Raw genomic sequence first — 25,854 nt, forward strand, 5'->3', positions numbered from 1 at the left:
AAAAAAAAACTAATGTATAATTTTATAGAACCCCATAATTTCATAAAATTATTCCATATAATTTAAACTATAGTTTTACTCACATCTCCGTCTGATTTTGAATTTGACTTTTGTTTCTAAATATGTATTTTATTATAATTTAGCTCATCTAAGATTACACAATCGGAAGCACCGTAAAAGTTTAAAGTCTTCTACACTCAGATCTGGTGTTCGAATCCAAGACTATACAATTTATTGTAGATTACAAGAAATCCAGATTCAAGTCTCGGAGAAAATGATTTATTAAACAATTATACAGACTACAGAAGAAAGGCTTACAAGAGATCTTCAACATGGTGCAAGTAAATCTTGTCAGGCGTGGATCTTCGTAGAACGACTCAGGTGATGTAGTTAGGCGTAGGTCTTCAGTAAACATATAGTATTGTCAGGCGTAGGTCTTCAGTAAACATATAGTATTGTCGGTTGTCGAATCGTAATTGTAAGATAATAATAAATCAGCATTAAAAAAAAAATTACTTAATCTAAATACTATAAACAAGCTATGCAATCAGTTTATAACCAAGCGTGGTTAGTGGGTGGAGCATATTTGATAATGTCATTATTGAACAAGTGGGTAGCGTCATCAGATATGTTAAGAAGATGATGACATAAAATTGTAAAAAAAATATTTAGTAACCATTAATAATAAAAAAATTTTCATTCCATTCTGTTGTGTACAAAAATTCTACTTTCTTATATTAAAACACACATATATATATATATATATATATATTACTAAAATAAATATTAAAAAGGAGAAATCATCTCATTTTTTCATAGGTTTCATGTTTCCTTGTTTGATTTAATATTTATGAAAAACAAAATGCAAGATTTTTATTTTAATAAAATAAGTGCACTAAACTTATTTGATAAACTATAAGTTACAAGTTACAACTAATCTTACTAAAAATCTATGCATATACTAAAGAGAAAATATATAGTAATGAGAGCCTATCACCTACAGTAAGTTCCATAATAAACCCCATACATCTAAGAGCTCTTTAGATCAGAGAAAGTAGTTTAAATCGACGGTCAAGATTTGATCATTTGTGCTAGTTTGACCTGAAGAGAATAATAATCTGTTTCTCTCTCTCTACTGTGTTAATAAGAAATTAGAAAATTCTCTCTCTCTAGCAGCTCGAAGCAGGACCGTACACGTTTCTCTCTAGTCTCTATTTGAAATTTTGATTCGTATAAAAAATCTCACAGTCGCGTACGTAATTTCGTGTCCTGTTTTGTGCTCTGATTCCATTTTGATTCTCTCTCTCTCAAAATTCAGTTTCGATCTCCAAAAAAGCTTTGAGGTAAAGCAATCTATCTCTCTTATTATTTCTAAAGTTGTGTGTTTGTTTGTTGCTGGGAAACAAATAAATAAAAATCTGAGCTTTCAACCTAATTCATGTCATGCTTAGATGGGTTCTTACCAAAAATGGAAACTTTTGGCATACCCCGTTAATAGATTAGCCTTTCTTGAACACCCTTTGCGTTTTTTTTTTAATAATGTTTTTAATGTACTATAAAAGAAGCTCTACTCAAAGCTGATTCATTATTACAGCTATTCACTGATCTCTGCTTGTAGTCTCACCTCTGTTTCTTCCTTTGTCTAAACAAGCTTGTTCTTTTCTTTATTTTTAATAAATTAGGAGTAGTATACAGGGGAAGATGATAATCTAGAGTGATTTCAAATACAGTAATTGACTAGCATAATCCACAGGGATTGATTTCATTACACTAACACACCTTTTCTCACTGTTACTACAGGACTTTGTTTCAAAGGTTTTGCTGATCCATATCTGAATCTTGGACTTGTAATCTGTTCATGTCTGTGGATAACTTTTGTTGTGTACTTGATCGCCGATAGTAATCTGGGAGTGCAAAAAGAAGTTGGTGGATCAATATCTATAAGATGACACCACTTTTGGATTCTTTGTCGGCCTCTGATCACGCCTCTGTGGTCTCACTCAATCTCTTTGTTGCACTTCTTTGTGCTTGTATTGTCCTTGGCCATCTTCTGGAAGAGAACCGATGGATGAACGAATCCATCACCGCCTTATTGATTGTAAGTGTTCCACTGCGTATATATATATATATATATGATTCATTAAAACTTCAGGTAGCTGAATGATTAATCATCTTGTATGGCGTTTTTTTGGTTGCAGGGGCTGGCTACTGGTGTTGTCATTTTGTTGATTAGTAATGGCAAAAGCTCACATCTTCTGGTCTTCAGTGAAGATCTTTTCTTCATATATCTTTTGCCACCCATTATATTCAATGCTGGGTCAGTTTCTTTTTGCATCCATTTTAATCTTTTTTGTAATGTATGAACTTCTTTGGTATTGTTTTGTGCAATAGAATTCTGATTGGTATATGAATAACTAACACGAGTATTACTCAAAAAGACATGACTTTACACCAAAATTAGTTAATGGAAACAGGTGTTAATTAGAAAGCTTAGGTTCTGCTTCTATATGAGCACATATCATACATCAACTTTTGTAGTACGGTCAATTAGTTAGATATATTCACGTGCACGTTGATGGTCCTACCTTTGTCATTGTCATAGGTTTACTCTTTTCAGCTTCATTTTCCCTAAGCCCTTTCTAGATATTTGTCAGACAGATAACTTTATCTCTATTGTTGCCTGTTTCAGGTTTCAAGTGAAAAAGAAACAGTTTTTCCGCAACTTTGTGACTATTATGCTCTTTGGTGCTATTGGAACTGTTGTCTCTTGCACTGTCATAACACTAGGTAACCTTACTTCCCATTTTGTTCGGCTGAAGTGCCGTTGAAAGCTGCTTACGGATTAGATCCTGTTGATCATCTGTCTGTTTTGTTGCTGTATATCTAGTGATTGTATATGGTGGTGTGTGAAACAGGTGTAACGCAGTTCTTTAAGAAACTGGACATTGGGACCTTTGACTTGGGTGATTATCTTGGTAACATCTCTGAACCAGTTACTTTGCTTTAACAGTTTTCACTCCAGGGGACTTAAGTTTGTTTCTTGTTGGTGTTTTGATTCGCAGCAATCGGTGCTATATTTGCTGCAACAGATTCCGTGTGCACACTTCAGGTAATGTGTTACTGAAACTACTCACAAACCTCATAACACAAAGTGGACCAATTAGTTCTCGTTTCCTCTTGTGTTTGTGATTATAGGTTCTGAATCAAGACGAGACACCTTTGCTTTACAGTCTTGTATTCGGAGAAGGTGTTGTGAATGACGCCACATCAGTTGTTGTCTTCAACGCGATTCAGAGCTTTGACCTCACCCACCTTAACCATGAAGCTGCTTTTCGACTTCTTGGGAACTTTTTCTATCTGTTTCTCCTCAGCACCTTGCTTGGTGTTGCGGTAAGTCCATTTTCTTCTTCTTCTGTACCATTCTTTCTTGTGTTCTTTGTGTTCACACCATCTACAACCTTTGTGATCTCATTTTGCAGACTGGTCTAATAAGTGCATATGTCATCAAAAAGCTATACTTCGGAAGGTAAAAAACATTCAGCTTAATATATGTGACTTTTTATTTTATTTTATTTCTCCATGTTTGGTCTAAAGTAGATGTCCCCTCACATGGCATGTCTCAGACACTCCACTGACCGAGAGGTTGCCCTCATGATGCTTATGGCGTATCTTTCTTATATGCTTGCTGAGGTTAGATTCTATGAACTACCATACCACTTTCTTACAGTTACATTCAAAGACAAAGTATACTGATACTATATTGTTTTGTGTTGTAGCTTTTCGACTTGAGTGGTATTCTCACTGTGTTCTTCTGTGGTATTGTCATGTCTCATTACACCTGGCACAACGTAACCGAGAGCTCAAGAATCACTACCAAGTATGAAAGCCTCCACTCAATTCAAAAACACTTTGTAGTGTACCTCTCAATGCTTATTTTTTACTGCGTTTTACATGACACAGGCACGCCTTTGCAACACTGTCGTTTCTTGCGGAGACGTTTATCTTCTTGTATGTCGGAATGGATGCCTTGGACATTGACAAGTGGAGATCCGTGAGTGACAGCCCGGGAACATCTGTGGCAGTGAGCTCGATCCTAATAGGTTTGCTCATGCTTGGAAGAGCAGCGTTCGTCTTTCCCTTGTCGTTTCTTTCAAACTTAGCTAAGAAGAACCAAAGCGAAAAAATCGACTTCAAGATGCAAGTATGAATCATTCCTACTTGATACTAATGGATTCAAATAACTCTTCTGAATCTCATCTGTTTATATCTCCTCCAGGTTGTGATTTGGTGGTCTGGTCTCATGAGAGGTGCTGTATCAATGGCTCTTGCATACAACAAGGTATAAGTTTTATTTATTTACTTACTCTTTATATTAGAGTTGTTGTATTCAAGTGTGTATAGCCCGGTTTATAGTAAACCGAGTCTAATTAACCTGGCTTTGATACCATGTTACAGACGAAAACTACTCTTATGAAATGTGAGAAAAGTCTGTTATTCATCTCTTAACAGAATCAGTTACATAAACGTACTTTTATATATAGGAGAGAGGATCTGGCATGAAACATAGCCATGTTAATTAGACTCGGTTTATACTAAACCGGAGACTATACACATTTGAATACAACAACTCTAATACTCTATGAAGCTTTCAGTGACACACAAATCATGAGTTAACACTTACTTGCTTCACATTGCAGTTTACAAGGGCTGGGAAAACGGATTTGCGAGGGAATGCAATCATGATCACCAGTACTATAACCGTCTGTCTCTTTAGCACTGTGGTAAGTTATCTCTAGAGTGTAGATGTTAACATACATCCTTAATTTGATTTGGTTTAAATATGATTCTCTGGAACTGTTTGTTTACAGGTGTTTGGTATGTTGACAAAACCGCTAATAAGATTCCTATTGCCGCACCAGAAAGCGACCACTAGCTTTTTATCTGATGGCAACACGCCAAAGTCCATCCAGATCCCTTTGATAGACCAAGACTCGTTCATTGAGTTTCCAGGGAACCACAACGTGCCTAGGCCAGATAGTATACGTGGCTTCTTGACACGGCCCACTAGGACAGTGCACTACTACTGGAGACAGTTTGATGACTCCTTCATGAGGCCTGTGTTTGGAGGCCGTGGCTTTGTCCCCTTCGTCCCTGGCTCTCCGACTGAGAGAGAACCTCCTACTGATCTCAGTAGAGCTTGAGAGAAGTGTGTGTGATTCAAAGTATGTAAATTATTTGTTTGTAATATTGTTTGTGAGGACAGAGAGCTGAGCTGTCACCTACGTTTTGAGAGCAGTAAGCAAACTCTCTGAAAGTGTTCTGACTGCAATGTATATTATATTCAATGTATTTGTTTACTTTGTAAAATGGAACAAAAAACTTTACATTTGTTAATGTGTGTTTTGAATTTTGTGACTGTTTCGAACTTGACCGGACCGGTTTGGAACGGTTTAATTCGATTTTGGAATATTAAAAGAAAGCTTTTCTTTGTTATCCTGACAACGAGCCCAAATCAGTGATTGCAATAATACGTTGTCGTTTTAGGTGGACCAACTTTGTATAAATACATCCCAATAGTACTCAGCTACCACTGTATTCACACTCCCTTGTACAATCCGCCATCTCTTGATCAAATCAGGCGTGAAGATCGATAATGGCTACAAGTTTCAGCTCCTCAAGCTCATGTCTCGGTACGTCTCTTTCTCTTTCTCTTCTTTTTCTTCTTCTTTACTCGTTTTCACGTTATAACTTGTAACACACACAATGGTGGCACGTTTTTTGATACTATGATCAATCAGACACACTTGCATTTGAATCTGTCAATGACTTTAATCACAAATCTCTAGCTTATATAGTTGTACTTATAGTCTTGAAACTCCATCATTGCTTCTTGGTCTCTGAACTAAACAGGCTACAACAACAAGATTCTGTTTCCAGAAACCGGCTTCCATTTTCAACAATGGAAAGGCTAATCTCTCATTCACTCTTCAACGTCCCATCCCTGCTCGCCTTGTGTTATCTTGTTCAGTACGTCACCTTTCATTGAGTTCTGGAGCCCTGTTTTGATATTTGCATTACAGACTTGATAATGTAACTTGGGGTGTTTATGTTGTTCAAGGTGAAGCAAGAGACAGTGGAGAAAGTGTCTTGAGATTGTGAAGAAGCAATTGTCTCTCGCCGAGGATCAAAAAGTAACAGCAGGAACCAAGTTTACCGAACTTGGAGCTGATTGCTGATTCTCTTGACACCGTACCCACTAAACTGCTCCATCCATTTGTCTTTTTTTTTCTTTACCTCATAACTCATTGCTCAATCATGAACACACTCTGATCTGTGAGAGTTTTTTTTTTTGCAGGTTGAGATAGTGATGGGTTTGGAGGAAGAGTTCGGGATAACAATGGCGGAAGAAAGAGCAAAGGAGATTGCAACAGTCCAGCACGCTGCTGAACTAATTGAAGAACTCATCCAACAGAAAACCGCTTAAGTGTGTCTTTGTTCTCGTCTTTTCTCAAGTGTGCATGCTTGTATGTCTTTGCTTTAGTGGTTTACTGTGTCAATCTTTGGACGACTACTACAAATGCTTTCTTTTAGATTATTCAGTTTGAGAAACAAAGAACCTTGATGTTATATGTTTTATTCAAGAGTACAAACGCACACATACTACAGTTTCATAAACGCACAAGTGAAAACTAAAGCCTTGAAAAAAAGCGGCAGTACCTTGACTCCTACGCGTTCGTACCAAACTTCTATTCACAGTTTCGGAAGATCAAGAAACTACTCTAAGTTCTATTCCCAATCAGCATCGAAAAAGCCAGCATCCTTCATCTCTGAGTAGTATACATTCTCCAAGTTTAGATCTTCTTCCTGCACCAAAAGCCATTCACATCAGAATGAGAGCAAGAGAGAAGATGAATGAATGGGATGGTGAGGTTTTTACCTGGAAAAAATCTGCGAGAAAAGTAACGTAAAGAAGAGGAAGGTATAACGCGTGGTAGCAGACACTCATGACCCCATACAGCCTGCATTCAGTTTTGAGTTTTTATTGTTTATCTTTCTTTGGTGTTAAAAGCAAGACAGTGTTCTCTGTTAGCATGGTAATAGATAGGTTTTACCAGAATCCAAAATGAGCGCCGTTTGCAGAAAACGCTGATGCAACTAGGTAGAGTCCATACAAGGCGAACATGATGGTTATGTACTTGTAAAATGCAGGCCTTGCTGTCAAATCAAGAAGATACAAAGGATGAGAAACAATAAGCGACCAGTGAGAGGCAATTATGGGCTAGTGAAGATGTAAGCGTCTGATGAAGTAACTTACCAGGTAATCTTTCTCTCCAGCTAGAGTTGTACATCGAAAATATCATCCCATAAACGCCAGTGAGTAAAAGCTTGTGAATGACCCATAATCCCCATTTGTACTTTTGTACATTCTCATTGTTGTCAATGAACAATGACACACCAAATCCAAAGACATAAATCGCCTGAGAAAAAGCATAATAACCGGAAGGATTAAGGAGATGATGACAGAACCAACTTCAGCTATAACAAGTCAACGATTTCAGAAGGTATCAGAGTAGACAAGATGTGATACCTTGAGAAGCAAATCGAGAGCTATAACGAACCCTGAGATAAGGAAAGTTCTAGTTAACGCTTCTGCGCCGCTTGCATAGTTTCCTTGGAAGAGAAACGCCACCAAGCTTACTTCCAGGAACAGCATTCCAGATGTTGTGAACAAAGTCAACAGGTTCCAAGCTACTTCCTTCCCAGGAGTGCATTCCCAACCCTATAACATGCAAAATAATCAGATTAACCAAACAGGAGGAAACACCATACAGATGATATAACCAAATCAAAAACTGTGCGTATAACATTTACTAGCAAATGTTACTAATCCAGTTACTATTAAATGATTACATGTATGGCTCCAGTTATGATCTTCCTAACAAACACAAATCCAGTTACTATCAAATGATTACATGTATATTCCTTCCAAGTAATAGAACTTCATCCTAAACTCAGTACACTCCCACCCCTACAACATGCAAAAAACCAAACAGGAAACACAATACACGTGATATAATTAAATCAAAAGCTCAAAGGATATAACAACATATGATCCTCCCAATCCAAGAACTATCAAATGATCACAGGTATATTCCTTCAAAGTAGTACACTTTCATCTTAAGATCAGTGCCCAAGAACAGCTCAAGACCAAAAAGTTTCTAAATTTGTGTCTCACCAACCTTAAAATAGTCGTCATAACCCAATTCAATCAAAGTTCTGGTCTTTTCATTCAACTAACAAACATCAATCCAAATACTATCAAATGATTACATACTATTCTTCATGCTAAGACCAGTGCCCATGAACAACTGAAGACCAAAAAGTTTCTAAATTTGAATTCCACCAACCCTAAACTACTCTCGAACAATCTCATCCAATTTCAATCAAAGTTCTGATCTTTTTCACTACCCAACAACTGAATCCGAAAACCAAACGAACCTGGAGGCAGCACCAAGCAAGATTGAGCAAGCTAACGAGCCAAAGAGAGCCGTAGTAACCGATCATGATGAAAGATCTCCGATTCGAGAGCTTGGAGAAGCTCTTCCTCGCCTCGTAAGCTAGGTACGCCACGAAGAAGAGAGAAGCAGCGACGAGAACCGTGTTGTGGAGAAACCCATGGCACCTATCGACCCATCCGCCGCCGTAGCCTTTGGCGGTTGAATTAGGGTTTAGGTGTGAAATCAGAGAAGGAGACAGCGGTAGTTCCTCGAGGAATCGCATCTCATCAACGGGTGGGTGTATGAATCAGAAGAAGAGTGAGTGGTTTTGGAAATTTTGGTGGAATCTTGGATGTGATTGCAACTTATAATTTATTTTTTACCAGAGAGCGAAGCAATGAGGTTTAAATTATAACACTATGATAGTTATTGGGCATTAACGTAATTATGAAAACATAGAGGAGAAAACAGAATATAATTAAGACATTGGTGTTGGTGAATACGCAGAAAGTTACTATTTTGTATCAAATAAGACATTGGTGTTAAATTCTTTACACGCCGCATTTTTTACTTTTGATTTTTTTTTTTTTGTAGTAGTAGTAACAATTTAATACAAACGGTACTTGAGGCTTGCGTTATGCAAAAAAAATTTCGGGTTTTGTTATTCATTGATTTTGATACTTAATTACAGAGAGAGTTACAACTTGCTACTACCAATTCCACCATGCCCTGTCTGGATGCTCCTATGGTGAAAGTTATTTACTTTAGTATTGAGAAATTTATATGTCATCTACGGCTTTTTGTTATTCATGGATTTTGATTCTTAAATTATTGTTATTCATTGATTTGTTTCTTAATTACAGAAAATGTCATCACTTGCTACTACTTCCACCATGCCCTGTCTTGATGCTCCTTTGGTAAAGTTTATTTACTTAAGAATTGAGAAATTTATATGGCATCTTAAATGCCTTTTGTTATTCATTGATTTGATTCTTAATTACAGAAAATGTCATCACCTCACGATGTCACTACTACCACCACCACCATGCCTCAGTCGCCATCAAGGTATATATACATTCATGTTATCATCTCTCTAATATTGTGCGTCTTATATATCAATTAATTAGCAGTAGTTATGTGGATTGTTGCCTTGCTCATATTTATACGCTGTAATGTTTTTGCACCTGACACAGCGGTAGCTGAGCTCAGCTCCTATCAAGTTTAAAGATGTGATTCCTCCACAAGCGGCATCATGATGATCAACCGCAATACCTAATCCACCACCTAAGTTCGTATAACTATATTATATTCCAATGTTTTGTATCAATTTTTTTTTAATAATATTAAGGTTAAGATGGTTAACCACAACAACTAAACATACTTTTTATGCATATGGTAAAAGATTAACAAATCTTCCTCTTTTCCTCTCCTTTTTATACATATGGCGAAGAGAGCTCCAACTAAACATAGTTTATTCTATTTGTATATTTTCATTGTTATGACTTATTTTGAGTTGTGTTTCTTATGCATTTGCTTCACTACTGTAGAAAATAGACTGTGTTCACAACAATGCTGTTATGGAGTTGTTGTAATATAAAAATTGTTATAACTAATTTTTATTATTTTATAAAAAAGTTCTATAATGGTTATATCTGCAACATGCTAATATTTTGTAAATTTGTTTTCCGTGATCTACATAAAGGATAGTAAATCAACTTTTTTTAATTCTTCACTCCAAGCTTTATAAGATTTTTCTTTATTATTTGTTGGCTAAATGGACGTTCATAAATTATTGATCTAAAATTAATGTTTGGCAACATTTTATACGTCTGTTCTCTGTATATAAGAGGTTTATAACATTGTATAGCTATGATTACTCTCGTTTTTCTAAACCATTATAATACATATATTTTTCTGTTTTGATCACTAAACATAGTAAAATAAGGAGTTCTAAAAAAAAGGAATAGTTTCAAGAAAATGCATGTTCGACAAATTTTTTTGAACAGTTCTCAGGGTAGCTTAAAGTAAACATGATAATATTCCATACTATTATTGGTTAGAAATTTCTACCCAGCATGACACTCTACCATCCACCAATAAGAAAATCAAGTTATTTATATGTAAAAAGGAGTTAAAATATCGTTATCATACTGCATATATGATCTAGTTTTGGGTTTTGAAACAAAGAAAAGTTTTTAGTGAACCTACAAGAAAGACAAATATTATATATGATATAAGCGAATATAAGCGAAGCTTTTATATGATCTGATATTACAAGAAAGATTGAATTGACATTTGAGATTAGACCGGCTGCATGTCATGATTATTACATGTCAGACAAATTAAAAAATGTGTCAATTGCATTAACCAAAAACACAAATGGAAATAACCGATGCCGGTTTAGTTGATTCGGTTTGGTGCTCACACAGACACAGTGACACACTTACTCGTCGTCTCTCTCAAAACCTGTAAAAGAAGGAAGAAGAATCCCACCGTCGTTGATGCTCGTCGCACAAACAGAAAAGGTCTTTCCTTTCTCTCACTCGCTTCACTTCTAATCGTTTCTTCAACATTAAAGTTGTTTCCTTTACACAAAAAAAACTCATTTTTCACTAACCCTTTTGCTGTTTTCAGGGTTTATGATCTTCTGCTTCTCTCTTTGCTCGGAAAGGTATTTGGGGTTTTCTCCTCCTTTTTTACTATTTATAGAAACTTCTTTCCGTGGAGTTGAAGAAACTGTAAGGCGATGGATGAGCTGAACATCTGTAGGGAGAGAGGCGAGGGTCTGCGTAGAGCGTTGGATGAGGTTTACGCTTACGCTTACGCCGAGGCGAGGATCTTGGCATTACAGTCCAAGGAGGTGGAGCTGAAAGACAAAAGCTTTGCACTTGAGGAAAGAGCTAAAAAGGTTGTTGCTTTAGAGAGGAAGGCTGATGGGTTTCGTGTGGAAGTTGAAGCGAAGAGGAAAGAACTAAACTTTCTTAGGTATCAGGTGGAGATTTCTCGAGGTGAGTCCAATGCAGAGGGAGTGAGACTCTCCGAGGTTAGGAGATTGGTGGAAGAGTGTGAGGCAGAGAGAGTTTTAAAGGCGAGTCACCTTAGTGAGACTCAGGTTGAGCTTGATTCGATGAAGACTGAGCTTGAGAGGTATCATGCTCAGGTGAGGGCCGAGATGGAGACTCTGAGGAAGCTGAGAGGAAGTTGAAAGATCTCACGTTGGTTCAAGACAAGATTGAGGGATGTGAGAAGGTGTCGTCTGAGGTTGTCTCCAAAGAGAAAGAGTTGGAAGTGGTTTGTAAGAAAATTGACTTGAGGGAACAGGCGGTCATTTCCGTGAATAACGACATGATGGAGGCTTGCCAACGGATGGAAACAAAACGCAAGGAGTTGGAGAACATTCAAAAGCCAATCGAGAAACACAATGAACAACTTGCTTCAGCTGAGATTGCGCCTGCTCTAGCACCTGGTACAGTTCTGTGTCTCTAGTAACAGTAGAGGTCTATTTTGAGTCATGTGATGTGCTTATTGAAGTTTGTTTTTCTTTGCAGTCAACAATGTGATATCATTTGATGTTAAGCCTGAAGAAACAATCAACATTAGTGTGTCTTCTTTATCTCATTTGCCTAATGAAGATGGTCTTCTTAGGGACATTGAGTGCTCAACATCTTTATCTCCGAACCAAGTCTGTACTGAACTTCCAATGTTTAAAGATCCAGGCAGGTTTGTTCTAACTTCCGTCGAGAAAGCACTCACGGATGCTAGCGAGAGAGGGGAGTTGAGTTTAGAAGAGCCTATACTAATGTCTTTGGTTCCCCTCTTGGAGGAGCGGGCGCGTGTTGTTGTAATCTCTACTGATCCTGATCTACAGTCTGATGCAACAAGAGTGGCACATTGGTGGGTCAAGATGATGGGAGCTAGCGTTGAGAAGTCGCAGCTGGAGGCTTGGGCTGTTCTGCAGTTCATTGTTGCGTTTGGGTTGGTGAAACAAACTCAACCGGATCAAACTCTACAGCTTGCTTCTTATGTTGCTCACTTCAAACACGCTCCAAAGCTTTTTTAATCTCTGCAGATTTTGTCACACAGCTCTTTGATAAAGGCTTATATATTCCGGCAATCCCGTTTATGCTTTCCTTCAATGTGAAGAACAACTTTTCTCCACTGGAGTTGTTGAAGGAACAGATCATCAATCTCAGACTCTCAGCCAAGGAAAATAGAAGATATGAATCACAGGTTATTAAAGCTTGCTCCATTCCATTCAAACTGTATACTGTCATCAGTTGTTAAATTTGTAAGCTATGTTGTGTCTTATAGGCTGAAGAAGCTAACAGAGATGCTGCTACAATGTGGGACATAATGGAACTCATTGAAGACTTCAAGCTTGAAAATTGACATTCCTGTGGATCTTATCTTCAAATTCATGGTTCCTAGAGAAATTCAAAACCTTCCAGTTCAATCACCTTCACACACAGTCTTTCAAAGCTCATGCATTGCCACTCAGGGCTCAAACCCTAGCCTTCCAGCAAGCTTTGGTACGGAACCGTATCAAGCTGGTGGTTCAACTGCTTTGTTGCAAGGCTGGTTCTAAACGTCCAACGGTGGATGCTGAGGGTCCTAGACCGGTGATTAGACCTTGCTTCAATCCACCATCAGGCTTTGGCGGATTCTAGTGCTCTCTGTCTCAAGTCTATGGCCTATAAAGCTAGGTAGCTAAGTAGTAGGAAGTAACTAAGAAGTAACAGCTTTTTATTATTGTAACTTGTCTTCACGTTGTAGCTAACGTGTAACACAATGCTGTCTATGTTTTCTGATACTATGATCATCAGACACGCTTGGATTTGAAACCTGTCAGTGACCTTGAATCATAAATATCTAGCTTATGATTCAATCCACGCTCGCCTTGCGATATCTTGTGCAGTACGTTTGATTTTGAACTTCGTTTTTCATTGAGATTTTTAGCCTGTTTTGAATTTTGCGTTACAGAGACTTGATAATGTAACGTGAGGTATGTATGTGGTTCAAGGCCATGCAAGAGACAGTGGAGAAAGTGTCTGAGACTGTATTTTTGTCCTTTTGTCCTTTTGTCCTTATCTCATAACTCTTTGCTCCATCATGAACACACACTAACCTGTGAGAGTTTTTCTTGAAGGTTGAGATAGTAATCTGTCTAGGTGAAACAATGAGGTTTAATTAGACCTTTATGGTAGTTAATAGGCCTTAATGTGATCATGATAACATCTTGAGGAGCAAAAAAAAAGAATATAATATGACAGGGAGCCTCTTTGTAGCAAATAAAACATTGAGGAATACGCAGCAAGTGACGTGAGGTGCAAGTAACATGAAATGTGTGATTACATACTATTTTGTATATAGATCTCCTCTTCTTTTGGATGCCATTTTCAAAAATACAGTACACTTCTTGACCTTGGTAACAATCTACATCTCCAGGAGCTTGTAAAGCTTGAGATTGCAGATACGAGATGCCATAACTCTGTTCTATGTATATTTTAGAGCATCAGCATTAAGGGATCATGTATAAAGTTCACAGAATTCCAAAAAAAAAAAAACTATTATAATAATCTACAAATTGTGAACCCAGCTCGTGTGAGCTCTCTCCACTGATACGAGTTCACCCCTGTAACGTGGGCCCCACGCTACGTGGCGGTCCGCGATTGGTCCGCTTATTTATTTTTTATTTAAAAAAAAAAAAATCAAACGAAAAAAATAATAAAAAAATAATAAAAAATTAAAATTATGATCCCCTTCAAGGTCCACTGATGCAGGTGCTCTAATATGGTTTTAATTTGTCTAGAGGTAGTTATACTATATGATCAGTTTGCCACTTCCCTTTATACTATAGCATTTTCTAATCAGATACCTTAACAAAATCACTCGACCCCAATGATGATACACTGTATCCTAGACATAAATCAATGAAAATTGGGATTGACTAATGACGACTAGGTTACCTCGTGATGCCAGTGATTTTTTATATGTAAATGTTTTTTTTTCTTTTGTCTACACGCCACATTCATTATAAGGCTTTTTATTCTACTTTTGAAAGAAAATTTTGTATAGCAATAATTTAATAGAAACTGTACATGAGGCTTGAGCTATGCATGTGACTATGCATGAGCTATGCTGCACCAGACCCATTCAAACGATAATTCAAACAAAAACATAATTTGGCTTAAAAGCCAACTAAGTCAAATACATGCAAGTGATATGTTCACTGCAGGCTCTGGATGTGTCTTGGAATTTTCCAGTTTTCATGTATAAAATGGTCGTCACTTCTGACAGGTGCCAAAGAGTTTTACTCGTTCTCATTTTATAGTTTTTAAATTGTTTCTGTAATTTATTTTTGAAACATACATATATCCGTTGTAGAAATTAAGTGTGCTTTCAGAAAAAAATTATACATGGTAATTTATTAAAAAGAAAGCTTTGAATTTATGAATGGCTTTGGAGGAGGAAGCAATAGAGTATGGAGCCTACCTATGATGTTGCTAAGACATGTGAGCATTCGAAGCTTGGAAACCATATGCTTATGTAAGACATAAATGTCAAAACGTGAGGAAAGATAAATTCACACATACACGTACAAAAAAACTCATTTAGACAATAATGTGGGGGAAAATAGACATGTTATGTGACATTAATATATGTCCACTTCAACATGTGCTTGGTATTATTCGGCCAAACATTCTCGTTGCTGCTATATATCGTCGACCCTTATTAGCTCCTCTTGTTTGTTTGTTTTTTTGGTAAATCATTAGCTCCTCTTGTTGAGCATTTTTTTTGTTCGATTCTAGAGTTAGTTATACATTTTTCAATATCAAATTGATTATTGATTTTAGCACTTGTTAATTATGTTGTAATATGAAAAACCGTTATATAAACGAATTTATAACAACAAATTCTACTTTCTTATAAAATTTTAAATTAAATTGTTCCATTTGCAATATGCTAAGTTTTTGTAAATTAATTTTCAATCATTTACATAAATGATAATAAATCATTTTCATAAATGATAATAAATCAGATTTCCTACAATGATGAAGAACATTAATAGATTATAGTCAAACTTGTGGTTAATTAAATGCACTTTCATGACTAAATCAACTTTTTGTAAATATATTTAAAATCATATTAAATACATATATTTTTGTCTTTTAATCACTAAACATAGAAAATAGGGAAAAGTATTCAAGAAAAAAGCCATTCTCAAACAAAAAAAATGAATGTCCATCATTACAACTTTGGTCAATAAAAACTCTTAACAGTTCCCGAGGTGTGTAAAGTGAACATGATGACATAACATACCACATACCACATTATTAATTGGGACATTAGTAATAGGAAATACAAGTCATTTATATGTGAAAGAGTTTATATATCGTTATATCCTTTTACCAAAAAAAAAAAAAAAGAGTTTATATATCGTTATCATAATGCACTTGCATGTTCTAAGTTTTGGGTTTTGAAACAAAGGAAAGCTTGCCGAGATCTGATTTTACTAGAAGATCACCATGGTCGACCGATTTGATATTAGAGAAGCATGCATGTCATGATTATTACTTATCTAATATGACATGTCAGAAAAAAAAAATTATACATCCTACATTTAATTAATATGTTGATTAATAAATTACACACATATATATATATATATATATTGATTACAATATTACATTTAAAATATCTGAGGAAAATGGTTATGTGGCCAAAAAACCCAAATAGAATAAACTGCTGCTGGTTTAGTCGATGAATCAATAAAGTTCATTTATTCTTTGTCAATTTGGTTTAGTAGAATCGAACCGATAAAGTAAAAACAGAGATTATTCGGTTTATCTCACACATACACACACTCACACTTTCTCTAATAATTGAAAAAAAGGGAAATTTAATCTGAACGTGTAAGAGAAGATAATTACTCTCTCTGTCAAAAGTTGTAAGAGAAGGAAGAAGAGAAGACACACAGTCGTTGATGCTGCTCGTCTTCTTCGTTCAACTAACAAAAGGTATCTCCTTTCTCTTTACTCTTCTCAGATGCTTGAATGTTTGATACAATTTCTCTTCCCGTTGTTGTTTCAAAGCTAAAGTTGTTTCCTTTTTAACTCATTTTCACTAACCCTTCTCTGTTTTGTTCAGAAACTTCGCCATCTCAGGGTTTGTGTTGCTTCTGCTTCTCTCTTTCTCAAAAGTTCAGAGCTTTGGCTGAGATTTGGGTTGTAGGGTTTGTTCGGTTCTCGTCCGATTATTTTTTGCTATTTTAGGAAACTCTTCCGTGGGTTTGAAGAAAGGGTAAAGCCATGGAGGAGATTAAGGAGGAGAACGTGGTGAACGAGTTTAGGGTGAGGGGTGAGTGTCTGCATAGCGCGTTGGACAAGGTTAACGCTCATGCTTCCGACGTGCTTGTCTTCAGTGTTCAGTGGAAAGACTTGAATGAGTATCTGGAATCAGTCAAAGGTAAATTAAAGGAGAGGTTTAGGGAGTTAGAGTCCAAGGAGGTTGAGTTGAAAGGTAAAAGCTTTGCACTTGAGGAGAGGGCTAAAGTGTTTGAAGAAGCTGAAGCTAAGGTTGCTGATTTGGAGATGAAATCTGATGGGATTCGGTTAGAAGTCGAAGCAAGGAAGAATGAACTTAACTTTTTTACTAAACAGGTTGAAGTTTCTGTTGGCGAGTCCAATGCGGAGGAAGCGAGACTGTCTCAGCTTAGGAGATTGGTGGAAGAGTGTGAGGCAGAGAGAATGTTGAAGGAGAGTCAGATTAGTGAGATGGTGGAATCTTGGAGAAAGACTCATGTTGAGCTTGGTTTGAAAGGTGAAGAGCTAGCAAAGTTGGAGACTGATATTGAGAGGTGTTGTGCTGAGGTCAGCGCAGAGATGGAGAGTTTGCGTGGAGCTCAAACTCACAGGAGACAGTTGGATGAGGAAGTTGAGAGGAAGACAAAAGATCTCACATTGGTTCAGAGCAAGCTTGAGGAATGTGAGAAGCTGTTTAAGACAAGCTCCTCAGAGCTGGTTGAGACTCAGGATGAGCTTGAATGTAAGCGAGAAGATTTAGGACAGATGGAAGCTGAGCTTGAGAGGCATCGCGTTAAGGTCAGCACAGAGAAGGAGCATTGGGAAAGGACGCGAGATCACAGTAGAGAACTGGAAGAGGAGGTATCAAGAAAGAAGAAGGAGCTTGAATCGGTGATAAAACAACTAGATTCCAAGCAGAAGCTGCTTGAGACACAGTCATCTGAACTTGTCTCTAAGGAGAAAGAGTTTGAAGCACTTAGTGTGGACATTGGCTTGAGTGAGCAGAAGGTCATGTCCCTAAATAACGACATGAAGGAGACTCGCCAACGAGTGGAATCAAAAGCCAAGGAGCTGGAGAATGTTCAAAGGCTAATTAAGGAAAGGAGTGTGCATTGTGAGTCACTCAAGCTGTTGATTGAGGAACGCAGTGAAGAGCTTGTTTCTAAAGTGAAGCAACAGGATGAGATAACAGATGGTATTCGGAAGTTATCCTTGGAGATTGTCTTTAAAGAGAAGACACTGAAAAGAGCTGAAGTTTTTATCCAGCAGCTCTCTCAGAAACAAGATTCGGCAGAGGAAAAACTGGATTCGACTAGAAGACATCTAGCAAGTTGCATTGACGAGCATGAGTCAATGGAGAGAGATCTTATCTCTGTGAAGGATAGATATAGTGAGTGCCTCGAGGATCTGGATATCAAAGAGAAGGAGTTGAAGTCTGCAGAATCAATACTCACTGAGAGAAATAAACAAGTTGAGGAAGGAGAGAAGAGGATGCAACATTTGAATAGCTCCATTGAGGAACTTATGGGACAGCTCAAGTTGAAACAAGAAGAGGTTTGTTCAATCAAAAAGACCATCAAGGAATGCTCCCGTGAGTTGAAGGCTAAGAGGAAACACCGTGATAAGGTTCAAAGCACACTTAGTGATCTTATTGCTAAGCTCAAGTCAACAGAAAGCCAACTTAACTCTGTCAAACAAAAGATTCAAGACAGCTTGAAAGACTTTCAAGGGCTTGAACTGAAAGAGAAAGAGCTTAGTGCTCGGGAGGCAAGGATTGATCACAAGGCTCAGAAACTGAAATCAACAGAACAGAAGTTGGCAAAATCCTCTAAGAAAACTGATCTGAAAGCAAAGAAACACGGCAACACGGTTCAACGAGTTGACCTTGTACGAGACGCTAACGTATGCGACGAGAAAACTTTGCAGTTACTCTTACGTGGGCATCTGAAGAAACGTGATCAGCTTCATCTCGATGTCTTGTCTTCTGTTAAAAGATATTCTGACCCGGCAAAGCTTGTGCTAGACACAGTAAATAGGCTCTACGCTTCTCACCAAAGGACATCAGCTACAACAAATCTTGATCCAAAGAATGTTCAAAGGAGTAGCATCTGCTTGCTGGAATGCTTGATGGATATGTCACCAAACCCCACGACCGAAGTAAAAGGAGAAGCTTTCAAGTTTGCCACTGAATGGAAGAACATAACTCTGGTTGAGGCAGAGAATCCAGTGGAGGTGTTGGAGTTTCTAAACTTTCTTGCTGCATTCAGTTTGGCATATGCTTTTGATGCTGACCAAGTCCAAAGTCTTTTTGATGTTGACTTCCTTTGTAAATATGGTCTCAGTCTATGCAAGGCTCTTGGAGTATCAGCTCTAGCACCACCTGGTATGTTCTCTCACTAATGTCTCAAAAATCAATGTGTGTTGTGGTTAAATTGTTCTTCAAACCTGGTCTCATATGTGATACTGTTACAAGCAAAACACTACAACACATTTAATAATGTGCCATCAAGTATTTTTAATCTTGTCATGGTTTTTTGAATTTTGTTTGCAGTCAACAATAATGTGCTATCATTGGAAGATAAGCCTGAAGAGCAGCCCCCTGAAGCACCAGTCATCAATAGTAGTGATCCCTGCTCCTTGGATGTCCAACAAAGCATAGCTTCACCTCATTTGCCTGATGAAGATTCTCTTAGGGACATTGAGGACTCAGCTTCTTTTTCACCGAATGAAGTCTCAACTAAACTTCGAATGCTTAAATATCCAGGCAGGTTTGTTCTAACTTGTCTCGATGATGCACTCATTGGCGCTCGTAGGAAAGGGGAATTAAGTTTAGCAGAGCCTATAGTCAAGACTTTTATTCCCCTTTTGGAGGAGCTGGCACGTGGTGTAGTCTCTACTGATCCTCCTGGTCTACACTCTGATGCAACCAAAGTGGCACGTGAATGGGTGAGTATGATGGGAGCTAGTGTTGAAAAGTCAGAGCTTGAGGTTTGGGCTTTTCTGCAATTCATTGTGGCGTTTGGATTGCGGATTCAACCAGATCAGAATTTACAACTCGCTTCGCGTGTTACTCACTTCAAACAGGCTCCAAGACTCTTCCAGTCTCTTGGTCTCAGTGATTCCATCCCAAGTAAGTTGAACTTCTACAATGCATTTGTTTCCTTTGTGTGTGTGTGAGTGAGTTTACCACTAATGATTATGCTGTGTACTCTTTATATCTCCACAGATTTTGTCACACAGCTCCTTGACAAAGCCATCTATATTCCGGCAATCCGGTTTATGATTTACTTCAACGTGACAAACAACTTTTCTCCGCTGGAGTTCTTGAAGGAACAGATCATCAGTCTCAGACGTTCAGCCAAGGAAAAGAGAACAACACATGAATCACAGGTTATAGTTTGCTTTGATCCATCTCTTGTCAAAATGTATATTGTCATCAACTGTTAAATTTTGTAACCAATGTTGGCTTATAGGCTGATGCTGCTACAATGAGGGACATAATGGAACTCATTGAAGACTTCCAGCTGGAAATTGACATTCCTGTGGCTCTTATCCTCAGATTCATGGTTCCTCGGGACATTCATAACCTTCCAGTTCAGGCTTCAGACACAGTCTTTCAAAGCTCATGCATTGATACTGATGGCTCAAACCCGAGCCATCCAACAAGCTTTGATGCGGCACCAGATCAACCTGTTAACGTGGAAACATATGAAGCTGGTGGTTCAACTGAGTTCCAAGGTCAATCTTCACATCAAGCTGGTTCTAAACGTCCAAGGGTGGTGGAGGATCCTGAGGGTTCTGGACCGGTGATTAGACCTTGCTTCAATCGACCACCAGGATCTGGCTGATTCTAGTTATCTGTATCAAGTTTAAGGCTATAACTAGCTTCGTAGGAAGTAACTAACTAGAAAGATCTTTTGTTTTTTGGGCTTGGTAGGTCTCATCTATTGTGGTTAGTAGCTCCATGGTTTCTCTCTTGTATAATACACTTGTATTTTGTTATGGCATTTGGGAGGCAGTTAAGATCTTGAATTTTTAATTATTAATGCAACAAAAGCTCTTTTGAATCGTTGTGAATACATTGATGTCGTCTCCTTCATATTATGATCTGCAAACCTGAGGGACTTCTAGACCGGTGATTAGAACTTGAAGTCGTTTGTTGCAAGAGAGTTCAAGACCAGTGACTTTCTAACTCTACTAGACACCTCTTATTGGCAAACTCTATGTCCTGATCTTTGCCATTACAGGTGATGATTCCTTGTTCTTACTCTCTCTCCCACCATTATGTAAAGTAAACATGATGACATAACATACCACATTAAGGACATTAGTATTCTCTTGCTCACTATGACATTTAATAGGAAATACAAGTCATTTATATGTAAAAAAGTTTAAATATCGTTATCGTAATGCACATGATATAGTTTTGGGTTTTGAAACAAAAAAAACTTGCTAAGTGAACTGAAGCTAATAAAGATATATTAACTTGATTTTAGTAAAAGATCGAAATGGTCGACCAGAATAAATATATTATAAAATTATTAATATTTTAACTTTAATTTTAACTATTTTGTAATTTACATGTATGATTTATTATTGCTTAGGTATAATGGATTTTATTTACTTCTCCAAGTCTAACCATAGTATTTTCGTGCTGAAACAAAATAATATATTGATTTTTTTTTGTTGAATTTATGCTTTTGATTTTTGGCATACTAATTTAGATTGTTCATGATATCATTTTTGGATTATACTGAATTATACATATTGCATTAGTTCAGTTTTTCATCTTAAATATGTATATATACTTTCATAGTTTTCTTGTATAATTTGATTTTGTGGATTTATAAATGTAGTAGGAAAAATTGATATGATGATAAGTACAAAGTTTTATAAATGAACATTACCGATAAAATTTTGAAAAATCATGAATGAATATAAATATACAAAATAATTTTGGTTTTTTCTTTAATTCTAAGCAACTTTATACTTTAGATGTATTGGAAAATGCTGCATGTCATGTTTGTAACTTATCTCATATGACATGTCAAGACAAAATAAATTTATACATAATTTAATCAATGAGTTGATTATTAATAAATTTTGTTTAAATTTGTTGATTAAATGGAAATGTATAAAGTTTGCTTCTTTGTCAATTTGGTTAAGTAGAAATTGAACCGATTGATAATTACTCTGTCTCTGTCAAAAAACTGTAAGAGAAGGAAGAAGAGAAGACACAACACCGTTCGTTGATTCTAGTCGTCGTCTTCGCACAACTAAACAAAAGGTCTCTCCTTTCTCTTCACTCTCCTCAGAAGCTTTACTGACGATACAATTTCTCTTCCCATTGTTGGTTCAAACTCGTTTTCTCGATTAAAGTTGTTTCCTTTATAACTCATTTTCACTAACCCTCCTCTGTTTTCTACGGAATTTTAGGGTTTGTGTTGTTTCTGCTTCTCCCTTTTCTCAAGTTTGGAGCTTTGGCTTGTAGGGTTTGTTCGGTTCTCGTCCGATTTTTTTTGCTATTTTTGGAAACTCTTCCGTGGGTTTGAAGAAAGTGTAAAACGATGGAGGAGATCAAGGAGGAGAACGTGGTGAACGAGTTTAGGGTGAGAGGTGAGGGTCTTCGTAAGGCGTTGGACAAGGTTAACGCTCATGTTTCCGACGTACTTGTCTTTAATGTTCAGTGGAAAGACTTGAATGAGTATCTTGAATCAGTCCAAGGGAACGTAAAGGAGAGGTTTAGGGAGTTAGAGTCCAAGGAGGTTGAGTTGAAAGGTCAAAGCTTTGCACTTGAAGAGAGGGCTAAAGTGGTTGAGGAAGCTGAAGCTAAGGTTGCTGATTTGGAGATGAAATCTGATGGGTTTCGGATGGATGTTGAAGCAACGAAGAAAGAGCTTAGCTTTCTTACGGAACAGGTGGAGATTTCTCTAGGCAAGTCTAATGCGGAGGAAGCGAGACTGTCTCGGCTTAGGACATTGGTGGAAGAGTGTGAGGCAGAGAAGATGGTAAAGGAAAGTCAGCTTAATGAGATGGTGGAATCTTGGAGAAAGACTCATGTTGAGCTTGGTTTGAAAGGTGAAGAGCTAGCAAAGTTGGAGACTGATCTTGAGAGGTGTTGTGCTGAGGTCAGCGCAGAGATGGAGAGTTTGCGTGGAGCTCAAACTCACAGGAGACAGTTGGATGATGAAGTTGAGAGGAAGACTAAAGATCTCACATTGGTTCAGAACAAGCTTGTGGAATATGAGAAGCTGTTTAAGACAAGCTCCTCGAAACTGATAAAGACTCAGGGTGAGCTTGAATGCAAGCAAGAACAGTTAAGAGAGATGGAAGCTGATTTTCAGAGGCATCAAGTTAAGGTCAGTGCAGAAAAGGAGCTTTGGGAAAGGACTCAAACTCACAGTAGAGAACTGGAAGAGGAGATAGTGAGAAAGAGGAAGGATCTTACAATGGTTCTTGATCAAACTGAGGAATGTGGGAGGCAGCTAGAATCGGTGGAAGAGCAATTAGATTCCCAGCGGAAGCTGCTTGAGACACAGTCATCTGAGCTTGTCTCTAGAGAGAAAGAGTTGCAAGCACTTAGTCTGGACATTGACTTGAGGGAACAGGCAGTCATATCCCTAAATAATGACATGGAATCAAAAGCCAAGGAGTTGGAGAACGTTCAAACGTTAATTGAGGAAAGGAGTGCACATTGTAAGTCATTCAAGTTGTTGATTGAGGAACACAGTGAAGAACTTGTTTCTAAGGAGAAGCGGCATGATGAGATAACGGATGCTATCCGTAAGCTATCCTTTGAGATTGTCTTTCAAGAGAAGACATTGGGAAGAGCTCAAGCTTTTATTAAAAAGCTTTCTGAGAAACAAGATTCAGCAGAGAACAAAGTGGACTGGACAGAGAAAAAACTGAATTCGACTAGAAGACATCTAGAAAGATGCATTGCTAAGCATAAGTCAAAGAAGAAAGAGCTTCGCTCTGTGAAGGATAGATACAGAGATTGCCTCGAAGATCTGGATATCAAAGAGAAGGAGTTGAAGTCTGTAGAATCAATACTCACTGAGAGAGATAAACAAGTTGAGGAAGGAGAGAAGATGATGCAACATTTGAGTAGCTCCATTGAGGAACTTATGGGACAGCTCAAGTTGAAACAAGAAGAGGTTTGTTCAATCAACCAGACGATCACGGAATGCTCAGGTGAGTTGAAGGCTAAGATGAAACAACGTGATCAGGTTCAGAGCTCACTTACTGATCTTACTGCTGAGCTCAGTTCTGTCAAGAAAAAGATTCAAGACAGCTTGAAAGACTTGCAATCTAAAGAGGTTGAGTTGAAAGATAAAACCTTTGCATTTGAGGAAAGAGCTAAAAAGGTTGAAGAAGCTGAAGCTCGGCTTGTTGATTTAGAGAGGAAGTCTGATGGGTTTCAGATGAAAGTTGAAGCAAAGAGGAAAGAACTAAACTTTATCAAGAACCAGGTTGAGGTTTCTCTGATAATTTGTGGGATTATGAGAGCTTCTAAGTGTTTTAACCGTGATGAAGCGCACGAACAAAGTAAAAAAGGAGTGAAGTAACCGTAAGTATTTGAGAGAAAAGAGAAATTTGCGAATTTAAGAGAATGAGAGGCTTTGTGAGATTGAGAGAATGAAAGAAATGTTTGTATTGAATTGTGTGTTTAATTGTGTAACATACATGGTGTATTTAAAGGAAACAAAAGCAATAAGCACTCAATGGTGGAAGAATAAATAACTAGTAGTGGACTAGCCACTCCTCCCCATTTGGTAAGTGATATGGCCACTCCTCCCACTTCCTCCACTAACTAGTAGTGGACTAGCCATTCCTCCCCATTTGGTAAGTGATATGGCCACTCCTCCCACTTCCTCCACTAACTAGTAGTGGACTAGCCATTCCTCCCCATTTGGTAAGTGATATGGCCACTCCTCCCACTTCCTCCACTAACTAGTAGTGGACTAGCCATTCCTCCCCATTTGGTAAGTGATATGGCCACTCCTCCCACTTCCTCCACTAACTAGTAGTGGACTAGCCATTCCTCCCCATTTGGTAAGTGATATGGCCACTTCTCCTACTTCCTCCACTACTTCCCTTTGTTTAATTCTTCATGTCAACAAGAGGTGCTCAAGCATATCTCGTTTATGTCTACTTCTTCTTCCATTTATCTATCTCATGGTGTTTTATGTTGTTGTCGCTCTCAAATATATGTGGAGTTTCGGTGTGTTATCGAATCTCGATCTTGCCGTAAGAGTAAGAGATATGATTCGGGTCTTTAGATCTGGCGTAGAGGTGATCGAGATTCGGCTGGTTTGGAGGGAGAGGCTAACGCGGGTGTTTTGAAGATCGTGTCAAATATGGCAGTAACCTTACTTGGCTTAGTCCACATGCGATTTCCAGGTGGATAACATTTTGTGAAGAATGATGTTTAATCTGACAGGTGTCACAATTTGCTCTCAAAAAGTAATCGATATCGGTGACCAGTGAAATTGAAAATAAATGAGTAATTCATAATTTATCTCTACTTTGATGGACAATTGAGATTAATCTAAAGGAAATCCTAAAAAAGAATTAGGTCTTTTCTCCACCTATAAATACATATCTTTAGACAATCATAAAGACATTCTAAAAGCAACAACTAACGTTATAGGCGAGGCGAGAGAAATCTAAAATTTCCTAAGAAGAGATTGAGCTATTCGTCTTTCATTCAAAATTCAATCCATTCAAGAAGATCTCTCAGGCACAATGAATCCATGTAACTCTATAAACATTCATATGATTCTATTATGTGATTAACCTAGATGTTTAAAGATCTTAGGGTTCATGTAAATTTAACTTACATGTGGTATCAGAGTTTGGGGCTTTGAGTTTTGTTGACAAGCCTCTCACTCTTTACTGTGACAATCAAGCTGCATTCTTCTTCGCTAAGCATGATAGGATATCTAAGGGAGCCAAGCATATGAACCTCAAATATCTATCACTGAAGCAAGATGTCAAAAGAGAAAAGTTTGGCATTGAACATATAGGCACTGAACTTATGGTTGCAGACA

General features: G+C 37.6%; 6 protein-coding genes across 9 annotated transcripts in view; 5 read left to right on the top strand and 1 right to left on the bottom strand.

Annotated features, from left to right (window-relative positions):
- The first annotated feature begins 1,139 nt into the window (after positions 1–1,139).
- On the top strand, positions 1,140–5,409 carry LOC106317909 (sodium/hydrogen exchanger 1-like). 3 transcript variants are annotated; one of them, XM_013755722.1, is made up of 15 exons: positions 1,140–1,343; positions 1,801–1,815; positions 1,901–2,098; positions 2,199–2,317; positions 2,690–2,787; positions 2,916–2,975; positions 3,063–3,109; positions 3,196–3,390; positions 3,480–3,526; positions 3,624–3,690; positions 3,777–3,877; positions 3,961–4,201; positions 4,277–4,339; positions 4,698–4,781; positions 4,869–5,201. In XM_013755722.1, exons 3-15 carry the CDS (start codon positions 1,946–1,948, stop codon positions 5,199–5,201), a joined length of 1,608 nt encoding a protein of 535 aa, XP_013611176.1. In that variant the 5' UTR covers positions 1,140–1,343; positions 1,801–1,815; positions 1,901–1,945. The 3 variants fall into 3 exon arrangements, with proteins under 3 accessions (XP_013611176.1, XP_013611175.1, XP_013611177.1); XM_013755721.1 differs by having other exon boundaries at positions 1,801–2,098; positions 4,869–5,409; XM_013755723.1 differs by lacking the exon at positions 1,801–1,815.
- A 495-nt stretch (positions 5,410–5,904) lies between these two features.
- LOC106314112 (acyl carrier protein 5, chloroplastic) lies at positions 5,905–6,658 on the top strand (the record flags this gene model as incomplete). Its single annotated transcript, XM_013752044.1, is given in 5 exon segments — positions 5,905–6,027; positions 6,119–6,145; positions 6,147–6,224; positions 6,226–6,249; positions 6,356–6,658. Coding segments are annotated over 5 exon segments (381 nt in total), but the record flags the coding sequence as incomplete, so codon positions are not given.
- Positions 6,570–8,866, bottom strand: LOC106313623 (transmembrane protein adipocyte-associated 1). Its single transcript, XM_013751493.1, has 6 exons — positions 8,500–8,866; positions 7,589–7,780; positions 7,316–7,478; positions 7,113–7,215; positions 6,938–7,019; positions 6,570–6,864 (listed from the first exon to the last, which is right to left on the bottom strand). Exons 1-6 carry the CDS (start codon positions 8,779–8,781, stop codon positions 6,787–6,789), a joined length of 900 nt encoding a protein of 299 aa, XP_013606947.1. The 5' UTR covers positions 8,782–8,866; the 3' UTR covers positions 6,570–6,786.
- A 7,541-nt stretch (positions 8,867–16,407) lies between these two features.
- Positions 16,408–20,840, top strand: LOC106313689 (restin homolog). Its single transcript, XM_013751579.1, has 5 exons — positions 16,408–16,516; positions 16,647–19,184; positions 19,353–19,931; positions 20,028–20,191; positions 20,275–20,840. The coding sequence occupies exons 2-5, from the start codon at positions 16,808–16,810 to the stop codon at positions 20,647–20,649; spliced, it is 3,495 nt and encodes a 1,164-aa protein (XP_013607033.1). The 5' UTR covers positions 16,408–16,516; positions 16,647–16,807; the 3' UTR covers positions 20,650–20,840.
- Positions 20,841–22,022: 1,182 nt separating this feature from the next.
- Positions 22,023–23,122, top strand: LOC106314113 (melanoma inhibitory activity protein 3). The gene is made up of 3 exons (XM_013752046.1): positions 22,023–22,088; positions 22,238–23,054; positions 23,110–23,122. Exons 2-3 carry the CDS (start codon positions 22,369–22,371, stop codon positions 23,120–23,122), a joined length of 699 nt encoding a protein of 232 aa, XP_013607500.1. The 5' UTR covers positions 22,023–22,088; positions 22,238–22,368.
- The window catches only part of LOC106313854 (myosin-14-like), a 7,322-nt gene continuing 4,530 nt past the window's right edge, over positions 23,063–25,854 (top strand). Inside the window, exon 1 of one of the 2 annotated variants that reach the window (XM_013751775.1) lies at positions 23,063–24,287. In XM_013751775.1, coding sequence (XP_013607229.1) covers positions 23,128–24,287 — 1,160 coding nt within the window. In that variant the 5' untranslated portion in view covers positions 23,063–23,127. The remainder of the gene's footprint in view (positions 24,288–25,854) is intronic. The other variant, XM_013751776.1, reaches the window with a different exon arrangement.

This window comes from Brassica oleracea, chromosome C9 (genome assembly GCF_000695525.1).
Source record: "Brassica oleracea var. oleracea cultivar TO1000 chromosome C9, BOL, whole genome shotgun sequence".
Taxonomy (NCBI): Eukaryota; Viridiplantae; Streptophyta; class Magnoliopsida; order Brassicales; family Brassicaceae; genus Brassica; species Brassica oleracea.

Bases quoted from the DNA above. Each gene is read 5' to 3' on its own strand.
- LOC106317909 (XM_013755721.1), top strand. From the start codon at position 1,946: ATGACACCACTTTTGGATTCTTTGTCGGCCTCTGATCACGCCTCTGTG. The intron at 2,099-2,198 runs GTAAGTGTTCCA...TTTTGGTTGCAG, and splicing joins CCATCACCGCCTTATTGATT to GGGCTGGCTACTGGTGTTGT. The intron at 3,527-3,623 runs GTAAAAAACATT...GGCATGTCTCAG, and splicing joins AAAAAGCTATACTTCGGAAG to ACACTCCACTGACCGAGAGG.
- LOC106313623 (XM_013751493.1), bottom strand. From the start codon at position 8,781: ATGCGATTCCTCGAGGAACTACCGCTGTCTCCTTCTCTGATTTCACAC. The intron at 7,216-7,315 runs GTAAGTTACTTC...TTGATTTGACAG, and splicing joins CTGGAGAGAAAGATTACCTG to CAAGGCCTGCATTTTACAAG. The intron at 7,020-7,112 runs GTAAAACCTATC...AACTGAATGCAG, and splicing joins GGCGCTCATTTTGGATTCTG to GCTGTATGGGGTCATGAGTG.
- LOC106313689 (XM_013751579.1), top strand. From the start codon at position 16,808: ATGGAGGAGATTAAGGAGGAGAACGTGGTGAACGAGTTTAGGGTGAGG. The intron at 19,932-20,027 runs GTAAGTTGAACT...ATATCTCCACAG, and splicing joins TCTCAGTGATTCCATCCCAA to ATTTTGTCACACAGCTCCTT. The intron at 20,192-20,274 runs GTTATAGTTTGC...GTTGGCTTATAG, and splicing joins GAACAACACATGAATCACAG to GCTGATGCTGCTACAATGAG.
- LOC106314113 (XM_013752046.1), top strand. From the start codon at position 22,369: ATGGAGGAGATCAAGGAGGAGAACGTGGTGAACGAGTTTAGGGTGAGA.